Source organism: Rosa chinensis, chromosome 2 (genome assembly GCF_002994745.2).
Source record: "Rosa chinensis cultivar Old Blush chromosome 2, RchiOBHm-V2, whole genome shotgun sequence".
Classification (NCBI taxonomy): Eukaryota; Viridiplantae; Streptophyta; class Magnoliopsida; order Rosales; family Rosaceae; genus Rosa; species Rosa chinensis.
The window spans coordinates 5,971,825-5,983,066 of NC_037089.1; the positions used below are offsets into that span (position 1 = coordinate 5,971,825).

An 11,242-nucleotide genomic window follows, 5' to 3' on the forward strand; every position below is an offset into this window, starting at 1 on the left:
GCCATATATTTGTGACAAGTTCAAAATATATTGTTTTGAGGCTAATCAAAGCCTACTTGAAGATCAAGTAATCTTAAGACAAATCGTGATCTTATTGATTTACTAGTAATTATCAAGATATTTGATAATTGATGGTGGTTTACTTGGCTACGAGGACGGAGCATATTTGACAAAAGATCTTGCATTAAGTACCAATATATGTGCAATTAAGGAGTATGCAATGGACGTGAACAGTTTGAGAAGGAGTCAACCACCTTAATTGCAATAATCAAAGAGTATATATGATTGCTAGATGGTGGGCCATCAGCCCATGCACCACCAATATTCCAAAGCCATAGTGGACGTGCAATATATGTTGCAAGTAACAAGGGATATATATATATATATATATATATATATATGTAATTGTTCATGCATGGCAGATAGAACAATTAAGGAAGGTGAACTCCTTTGTTGCATATAAAAGCCAATACGTGGCTAACATATTGCATGGCAGATGGGTCAATTAAGGATTCCCCGCGACGAGTGCTCGCGACGATATATATATAATTAATGCATATCCTACAGTTCGCTGAAGAGGAAGATTACGTTCAGGACTCCAAAAGGTAATTAACTTTGCCTAAAAGATTGCTACGACAGAGTCAATCTATTATTGCTTAAGATAGTTATCAAAACTATTAAGAGTTTTGATTTGATTCAAGGCCAATAACTGTGGCCTAAAATATAGTATTTCATTCCTATTAGGAAGAAGAATCTACGAGTAGCCTATACATAGAGGCTAAAGACGACACAGCAAAGGACTTCTCTCGAATCAACTAATCCCAGCGATTACAAAGCCTCCCCGGAGCAAACCTTCAACCTCGTTGAAACCCGGTGACCGCCCGCCAGTCCTAGTCTCCTCGCGAGCCGACTGCCAGTGCTACTGCCACAGATACTACCAGTGAAGCAAGGGTAACACCCTCGCAACCCAGCGAAGCTAAAGATATGCTTTAGCAAACCCCGTGCTTTCTCAAGATTTCCCAGTGATTGCTCTGCTCAACCTACAACGTTGAGTATCGATTTGGTGACCGAAGAGATCACACCCAAAGTCCTTATCCGTAAGGCAAAAGTCATTTCCCGAAATGCTAGAGAAGAACCCTGTGGCGAGGTTGGTGCTCTCCTCGTCCACAGTGCTTGAAGAAGAAGTCAAGTCAAGGGACTACCCCGATGACTGCACCCCACGGTGCTGGCACGCCTGCGCAATCACACGCTCAAAAGAGACAGTTTGCAAGCCAATTGGTTTCCGCGTCAAACTGATTTCCGCGTCAAACACCAGGATCAACCAATAGACTAGATAATGCATGTGAATCGGTCTAAAGAGAGAGAAGGAGAAGTTGGTTATGACAGTGATGAAGATGATCAGCTCATGATGGATGTTCAAGTAGGAGTGGGTTTGTAGAGGAGTGAAGGACAGGAATTTGATCGAGATCCTGTAAACTCAGGGATAGAGGTGCTTATCTTGATGACACACAAAAGGCTAGGTCCAAGGTAACCCCTTCTTTGCTCTATTGGAATATTCTCTGGACATATTAACTTTCTTGTTTAGGGAGTGATAATTTTAGTAGTCTGTTCCTACAGTATTGGTGCTTGTGTTTTCTAATATAATTGTGAGATGTTTGGATTTAAACTTTAAAGGGTTTGACGTAATTGCCGATGGAAGAGGAAGGAAAGGAACAAGATATTGCACACAAAATCTGGTTCAGGCATGAAAGTGGCATTCAACAAGTAAGTTCAGATGATGTAGGAGCAGATATCTAGCATGTACTTTCTCTGATGCTTAGCATAAGCAAATGATATAATGCTAATTTGTTGCAGGCAGGTATGTACAAACTTAAAACGGATGGGGCTATCCTCAATAACAATTAGAAAACACAAGCACCAATACTGTAGGAACAGACTACTAAAATTATCACTCCCTAAACAAGAAAGTTAATATGTCCAGAGAAATTCCAATAGAGCAAAGAAGGGGTTGAGCAGAGGATAACAATGGGGAGCTCAGGGGAGCCTCTGCTCAACAAGAAAATGGTTATTTCCCCCCAGGCCCCAGGCCCCAGCTACAGAACTCACTGATGGTAGAGGTTAACAGCTCAGAGGTGGCTTCTCTAATAATACTGAACAGTGTTGGGGAGAAGAAGGTTACGTGCTGGAGGAGTTCAAGGCTCTTCTGATAGCTTGTAACACAATCAGTGTTGGTCCAACACCTGCAGAGTTTAGTGACTATTTTGAATTTTTGATTCAGCGAGCTCCGTTTTTCACAACTCACCAGAAGCCGTTTACTTTGATACGGTAATTGTCACTTGCAATCAGCACAAATTCTCTAGTGCTCATATTTACGGAATTGAATCACCATAATCAGATTATCTTACTTATTATGTTGGTCACCAAATCAATTAAGAAAAAATATCCTAAAAGTAGAACAAATTAATTAAAGACCGCATTTGGCGTATCAATATAGGGAGTTCTTCTTGATATAATAGTGTGAGGAAACCAACTATTTTTTTCATCCGATAATGATAAATATCTCGAATGCACATATATCGATGCAGAATATATGTGAGGAAACTATATTTTTTTCATCCGATAATGATAACTGTCTCTAATGAACATGTATGAAGTAGGTTCCAGAATAAGCCTTGTTGAGCAGTGCTGCTGATCCTCTATGAACTCCCTAGCAATCTCTGATTGCTGAGGAAACTCTTGAGGCGAATAGTAGATGGTTATTTCATCTAATACTGCTGCACACTTGAGTAAATATTTGACGAATGATCCCAATTTCATCATATTTCGTTTATGAAGACCTATGTGCAAAGTCTTTATTTGATGAAAAAAATCCAGCTCTTGGGATTTCAAGTACTTTTCTGAGTATCTAGAGTTCTCCTCCAACCTTCTGAACTGTCAACATATAAGATGAAAAGAAATTGGTCAGAACAATGGAATCATGATATATAATTAGCATACTAAAGAATACAGCTGTGAACCTGATGAAACTTACTTCTATATCAATAAGACTTTTCTCCAAAAACGATCTAATTGAAAGAAATTGTAAATTGGGAAATCTTCCAAGGTATGAGGCCATTGTTTGGGAATTTGCAATTCTGGCATCTACAAACAAGTCCTGTACACCAACGAGTTGCAGCTTCTTATTATCGTCAAGAATCTGCATTAACATTCGTAAAATTCCAATAAATTATGAGTTAATTAGTTAAGGGACATGAAATCGAATGAGTAGTAATAATCAGTTCTGAATTACCTCAAGCAACCTTTCAGGTACACGTAGAGTTTTGGCCTCACCTACACATTCAAGAATCTTATGAATACTTCGACCAGTTACCTCTTTGGGTTTCTTTTCATCGAACATACACCAGGGAAAAGTTTGAAAATAAAGTGAAGCAACTTGCAAAAACTTGAAGTTGTTCAGGTAATAATTGTCAGCAAGGTCTCCTTCCATTACCATATAATTTAGATTTGGAGCCAAAATCCTTAATGATTTAGTTCCATTCTTAGTATTCCAACTTATATATAACTTCAGTGTCTTCAGGCTCTCGGATACAAAAGCAATATTGTCGAATCTATTACCCTCTACTTTCAACTTTTGAAGAGATGGACACACAATGCAAAGATTTTTCACCCCAACGACATCTTCGAGAACCAATTCTTGTAGGTTTCTGCACAATTCAGAGAGCCACTTCTGAAACAAGTCTTCTTCCACAACTTGAACACTACTAAGGTTCAAGAATCGGAGGACATAGAAATTAGTACTAGTGGGGGAAAAATTGATGACATGAGGTCGCGACCCCCTTACTGTAAGCTTTTCGAAGGTTCGGCCTTGTTGGAAGACACGAGCGGCAACTTAAAGGGTCTGCGGAGCCAGCCAATATTGTGGGAGAGGTAAATATATATCTCTTTGATATTATCACTTGCAGTAGCAGCTTTCAGCCAGTCTCCAAATGGCGTCTTTCTCTAGCCGCATAGCTTTTTGTAAAACTCCACCGAAGCTCAACACAACCCAAACTTTTTTCTTGGAACACTTTCTCAGAGTAACTTCTCAGAAATTCAAAAAACTTCTCTCTTTTGTTCGGAGTGTCTCCGATTTTTCGTGAATTAACACACACATTCTTGGAAGCAATGTGCGTAACTTGTTAAATTCTTTCGACAAGGTGCTGGCTCGAGCAAGGTCTTGAATATCAAGGTAGCCAAGAATTTCATAAGTAACTTCCTGCGGTAGGTCACTGAACCTGTTTCGATCTATTTTCTTCTTCATCACACAGTTCGACATGAATCAGTAGTACTGGTATGAACTAGTTCCCTAGCTCAACTCAATTGGGTTTGATAAAAGATGTTAAAGCCAAGTCGAGCCTCCGTAGTTTATATATAGGCTTCAAACCCTATTCCAATGGCTGAAAAGAATATTTGAGACCTAAAACCCTAATCCTCAACATAGAAAACGATCAACGACCGAGAGTGCTTCTTGTCAATGTGGACGTGGAAACGGCGTCGTCGAGGTTATTAAGAATCAGACTATCTATCAATTTACGCTCACCCCTCACCGAACCCTAATCCCCAACTTTCCGCCATGAGTAGGGTACCAGGATCATCATCGGATCTCTCACAAGAAGATCAGATCCACAACGAGACTCCATTTGCCGCTGGTATATATTTGCTTCTGATTTTTTTTTCAGTGTACCTGTTTAATATTTTATGTGGAACTCCTCCCTGTGCTGTTAGGTTAAAAATCCCTAAAGAAGCTTGTTGTGATTCTTACACCTAGCGATCTTGTATGAAATTTCAGAGAGTGAGATTTTTTATTATTGATTTATGTGGTAGGATTTCCGGTAGTTAATTAGTTCGTAATCTTATTTGATATGAAATTGCTGAATGTTTTTCTTTATTATTGATCGGGTGTAATTTCTCAACGGAATAATTCTAGCTTCCAGTACTGCATGCATGCCTTTTCTATTAGCAGTGTTTGAATGAGATGAAAAATAAAAGATAAAATGCCTTTATTTAATTGCCGAGGCTCAGCAGTATACCTAAATGTTCATTCTTCATTACCCTGTGGTGGTACTTAGTCGCCGAGATCACACAAAGCTCAAGGTCTGATATTTCTATCTATATACATGGATTTAAGTTTGAGCCTCTAGATCGATGGCCAACTTCTTAGTTGAGGTTTTGCATATATAGTATCTGTCTCATAGGTTACCAAATTAATCTTGGATCACTTCAATTGGTTTTTGAAGGTAATACATACTTGATATCCAGCGAGCTAAGTTATTTTGGCTTCATGATGCATAGCCAAGTCCATCAGTTCATAAATATCTTTGCATTGATATGCAACTAGCTCTATATGTGTGTGTAACCCAAGATTTTTTTGTTCTTGTTCAATGTCTTTGCTCTGTTCATATTTTGTTCATGTCATCATTAACGGCCACCCTGATTTTTTTAAGTTATGTGAAACCAGGTGTTCTTGGCAATTTAGAAAATAAGAAGGATGAACACAGCCCTAGAAAGCTTCATCACAACACACTTAGCTCTGAATGTAAACTAGTGTGTGAATTCTAAGATAATAGCACCTCCGGTCATAAAAGTAACCACAGCCCACACAACACACTAGTCTCTGATCGATACTCCTAAATCCGAACCGGGTGACGTTCTTCCAGAGGGATACAAAATGGTTTTTCGGGTCTGCGGGGTTGTAAATTGTCTCTCCGGTTTCAACGGTCCTGTTTTTATGACTTGTTGCTTTTGTCATGTGGAAGGCATACACTTTTCTCTGGATTGCCCTTCAAGAAAAGGACTTAGCCGAATGCCTCAACGGTATGGCTGCTTTTATTGGCAGTAGAAAGGTGGAAATGATTAGAGATGAAGGAATTAGTAATCGAAAACCAACCTTTTAGAGCGAGGATACAGCTAGGGTAGAGAGGATGCTTTTATGGAATTCAAAATATTAACGACAATTTGTTAAATATTCGATCCCTCCCTGTGGTCATGCTACTCATCTTCTGTTTTAGTCGTCATCACCACTCTGATTTTTTTTTTTTTTTGTGGGTTCTAAATGATGGAAATTACCAGGTGTTGTTGACAAGAAGGATGACCACATGCAGCACCCCTCGCAACGTTGAATCTAAACTAGTGGGTGATCTCTGTGGTGACAAGGGTGATAGCCCTAGAAAGCGCCCTCTCATCATGCCTGCAGGCTCTGAATCCGAACTAGTGGCTGAGTTTGAAGATAAATGCACGTTTGGTCAGAAGGGTAACCCCAGTGTGAGAGCACTCCCTCACAACACACCTATCTCTAATATTCTTGAAGCTGAAGCGGAAGCAGGTGATGTTCTTCCAAAAGTCTGTCCACCGGGTTATGTTCCTCCGAAGGGATACGCAATGGTTTGTCAGCTCTGCGGGGTTGTAAATTAATTGTCGCATGCACCTCCGGTCTCAGCCGTCCTGTGATGATGAGTCGTTGCTTTTGTAAAGAGAACGGTACGGTACACTCCATAGAAAAGTTTGCCCTTCAAAAAAATTCCGCGGTCCCCCAATGCCCAAACGGTACGGCTGCTTTTATTGGAAACCAGCCATTTAGAGCGAGGATGCACCTAGCTAGGGTAGTGAGGATGCTTTTATGGTATTCAAAATATTAACAGCAATTTGTTAAATTGTAGATTGTGGAGGGAGCTTTAATCAGAACGTAAACTCTAATTCTGCCATAAGTTAGTTATATATAACTTGGGTTCTGTTGATGCAATGACTTTGATTCTGCCATAAGTTATACATATAATGTAGAATATAGTTCTCTCTTTTCTTTTCTTCTGTTTCTTTGTATCTGATCTTGCATGTAGGGGTCGACAATTTCAACTCTAGCCAACACCGGCTCGTCATATTGGCTTCGTACTAGCTACGACCATAGATCTTAACTTTATGTTTTCTTATATTCAATTATTGTAGCGAGTTCTCGAAAAAGTTCGATTCACAACTATATGATTTTTTTTTTTTAATAATCTAAATTTAGAGGAAAAAGGAAATTTTAAAAAAACATTGGGATGGATTCCACTTTTCCTCTGAATTTTCTGAGAGTATCGCTGAAACTTTTGATGTAATTGACTAATTCTTTGATGATAACCTATCCATAACAACTAGGGCTGCCACTTGGTTTGGTAATTACCAAACCGATCGAATACCAACCGATGTTTTAGGTTTGGTAAACTGACTTTTTGGTAACTAAGACCGATAAAACCGAAATCGAAAATTACCGAAAAAGTTGGTTTGGTTTTGGTAAATACTGAATTTACCGATTATCTAAATATTAGATTTATATATTACAGTTTTCAATACATATACATGTATATTAAGAAATAAACATAAAAACTTTTATAATGGTATGAACATTACTACATATACTACATTAATAGTACATGTATTTTAAGTAACCTAATCAAAGATGGTTAAATAACCTAGTTTTATTGCAAATTGCTAAAACTTGATGTCATATATACAAAAGAAAGCTATAATTAGTAGATGAATACAAAGTTTATGACTATAAAATTCAAATGTTCATTCTAACTTATATTATAAAGAATTAGTTGTTCTAAAGTTGGTAATAACGAAAACCGAAATACCGAATTTGGTAGATATTATTAAAAACCGAAAATTTTGGTTGGTAATTGGTAACTCAGTTTTGAAACAGAAAGCTTTGGTTTTGAAGTTGGTAATACCTATAACCGATTCGAACCGACCGAGTGAGAGCCCTAATAACAACACTGCACTCTACGAAACGACAGTCGTTTTCTGGAAGTAGAACACGTGCAATATTGGCCTGTCCTATGGTCACGACTCACTCACCCGCTGCCTTTCGTCTCGGAGTCCCCTGTCCCATTCTGATTCTGATTCTGATTCTGATTCTGATTCTGACATACATTTTCAACCTTCCAATCTTGAAATTCAATCATTCATTCTTAACATCAATGGATTTCCCCAAATGGGTTTCTTTGATTTTCATACTCTGTATGATTACGCCACTGCCCATTTCCTCAAAGCAATCTTCGAGCCCAGAAGTGGAGCTGGCTCAAATCCCAGTCTTGTTTCTTGAACATGCTAAAAGAAACGAGCTTTTCGATCGTATGGTGAGTATCAGAAGGAAAATCCATGAAAACCCAGAGCTTTGTTATGAGGAATTTGAAACCAGTAAGCTTATCAGAGCTGAACTTGACCGGCTGGGCATCCCTTACAGATACCCTTTGGCTGAAACCGGCGTTGTTGGCCTTGTTGGGACCGGTGGTCCACCCTTTGTTGCAATCAGAGCAGACATGGATGCTTTGGCTATGCAGGTTTAGTACAAGTTTGAAGCTTTTTGACCATCTTTTATTCTTTTTCTTTTTTCTATTTACTGTTGCTTGCTATTGCCAATTGGTCAGTGTCTTAAACAGTTCTAATTTTGTTAGCTACTATTGGTTCGAGGTTCAGCTAGATGGGAATAATGTTTACTGTTGCAGGAGAGTGTGGAGTGGGAGCACAAGAGTAAAATTCCTGGGAAGATGCATGGATGTGGACATGATGCTCATGTTGCCATGCTTCTTGGAGCTGCAAGTATACTTCAAGAGTATCGCCACAAATTACAGGTCTCTTTTTGCGGGTTTGAATTCAAATGAATTTATGGATTGTGTTTATAAGATTAGTTTCATTGTGATCAGCTAATTTCATGTCATATGGACTTTTTGTAATTATATATAGCAATTATAGGTTTGAAAGTGTTGTCTTTAAAGTCTTTTAGAGAACCTCCGGGCTAAAATATGAATCCTTACGATATAAATGGCCAGGTCTGGAAAATTCCAGTATATGAGCATGCAGGTGAGTTTATGGAGATTATCAGGCCTTGTGTCTGTTAAAATTCTTGGTTGGAGACTCTGTCTACATTGAGATCCTGGTCTAGCTGTCTACCAAAAGTACACTGACTGGGTATGTCATCTACATGCTGTGAATAACCTTTAACTAATATAAAAGAGAAAGAGCGAGAGGAAATGACCTCTCATAGTCAAATTAACAGACTTTTAGAGTCCATACTGGAACTTCATTCCGATGTGGCCAGCCATAAGAGTTAGTATTCTGGCTTCATCCATAGATTACAAAGTGTGAGCATTCTCTAAGTAGGCTACTTGGATACTCGTATCAATGTCCTGGAGTGTATGTTCTTATCTCCCAAAGAAAGTTCTCTCAGTTGTTTCTTGTTTTCATATAGGGGACTGTTGTTCTTATTTTCCAACCAGCTGAGGAAGGAGGCGCAGGAGCAAAGAAAATGATAGATGAAGGTGCAGTGGAGCATGTCAGTGCCATCTTTGGGTTACATGTCACTGCTGAGCACCCCATTGGTTCAGTGGCCACCAGGCCTGGCCCTATTTTGGCTGCGAGTGGATTTTTTGAAGCCGTAATAAGTGGGAAGGGGGGTCATGCTGCAATTCCACAGCACACAATAGACCCAATCTTGGCTGCTTCCAGTGTTATTGTTAGTCTGCAACATCTTGTTTCACGTGAAGCCGACCCCTTGGATTCACAGGTTTGCTCTCCCTTTCTCTCTATTCTCGTAAGGCCATTGTCATGTCTCTGGTCCCCTCCAATTGCAGCTTGATTCAAATACCTTTATGTGTAGTTCCATGTGTGTTATTGTTAGTCTGCAACATCTTGTTTCACTTAGCAAGTAGCATGTGAAACCTTGATCAGTTGATCCCTTTACGTTTTTTCATGTCTGCCTGTGAAACCAGCATCCCATTTAGATAATTGTCCTTAGGATGCTGTCGTGTCATGAAGAATCTATGTGATCTTTTCTAGACTTTCCAAATTTTTAATTTCATCTCTGAAGTAAAAGTTTTACCCAGATCAAGTTCCTTTTTCCAATATAGAAAGCAATGAAAAGCAATTCACTTTCCCACCACCCTAAACCTTAAAGTGTGCTATATGTCAACTGTTATTCATATGCTTCTTAGGCCCCTCTTTGCCAGCAGAGCGCTATTTACTCTGTATCCATCTGGTTACATGAAAGCATATCTTGCAGGTTGTGACTGTTGGAAAATTCCACGGAGGTGGTGCATTTAATGTTATTCCAGATTCTGTTACAATTGGTGGTACTTTCAGGGCATTTTCAAAGGACAGCTTTATCCAACTTAAACAAAGAATCGAAGAGGTACGCTTTTATCAAACATCCTGGCTGCTGAACTTGAGATTATTCTGTGCTGGTATTTTTCTCGTTACGAAATGTTCCTCATAAATGTTATTCTATAAAATCGAGTTGCAGGTTATTACTAGACAAGCCAGTGTTCAGAGGTGCAATGCAACTGTCTTATTCAATGAAATTGCACGGCCCTTTTACCCTGCAACTGTAAATGACAAAGATTTGCATGAGTACTTCCGGAAAGTTACAGTCGATTTGGTGGGCCCTCAGAATGTATTTGAGAAGCAACCACTGATGGGGGCGGAAGACTTCTCATTCTATCAAGAAGTAATTCCAGGGTACTTCTTCTTTCTTGGTATGAAGAATGACACTCAAGGACAGTTCAAACCAGCGCATTCACCATATTTCAGAGTAAACGAAGACGTGCTTCCTTATGGAGCTGCATTCCATGCATCACTGGCCGCCAGGTACCTCCTGGAAAAGCAACCGAAATCTACCTCAACAGCAGACCAAAAAATGAAATCCACTTCAATGAAAGGGAACTTTCATGATGAACTATGAAGTGATAGGATGATTAGTATCGGTAGTAAAGGTTCTATTCATGTAAAAACATTTTTATGTGCATTGTTTTACATGTAAAGCTGACTTGGTATAAATAATTTCAGCTAACCTGTTGATGTTAGAAGTGATTATATGCGCACAATTGCAGTCATCATTTTTATCTCGCTTCTTCTCTACAGCTATGTGTACATATTACCTCATAGGAAATGTTTTCAGGTAACGCATATTTAGCTAGGTTCGCACTTTTGTTTCCTGCTTTTCAATTTTAGGGTAGAGGATTAACCACAATAGTGAATCTCATGTACTAATATCTGTTGTACCTATCTCAATTGCTTATAAATGCAATTCTTTCCTTCTTCTCAAAAAAAAAAAAAAAAAAAAAATCTTGAAAAATTGAGGAATGATTTTATATTCTCCCAAGTTCTACTTCAATAGATTCTGTCCCGATACATCACCAAAGATCCAACGGCACTCGATTTACCACATCAG

At 38.9% G+C, this 11,242-nt stretch overlaps 1 protein-coding gene across 1 annotated transcript; it reads left to right on the top strand.

Moving 5' to 3' along the window:
- Window positions 1-7,886: 7,886 nt before the first annotated feature.
- On the top strand, window positions 7,887-10,913 carry LOC112189424 (IAA-amino acid hydrolase ILR1-like 4). Its single transcript, XM_024328761.2, has 5 exons — window positions 7,887-8,357; window positions 8,523-8,648; window positions 9,266-9,580; window positions 10,076-10,204; window positions 10,316-10,913. The coding sequence occupies exons 1-5, from the start codon at window positions 7,995-7,997 to the stop codon at window positions 10,751-10,753; spliced, it is 1,371 nt and encodes a 456-aa protein (XP_024184529.1). The 5' UTR covers window positions 7,887-7,994; the 3' UTR covers window positions 10,754-10,913.
- The last annotated feature ends 329 nt before the right edge of the window (window positions 10,914-11,242 follow it).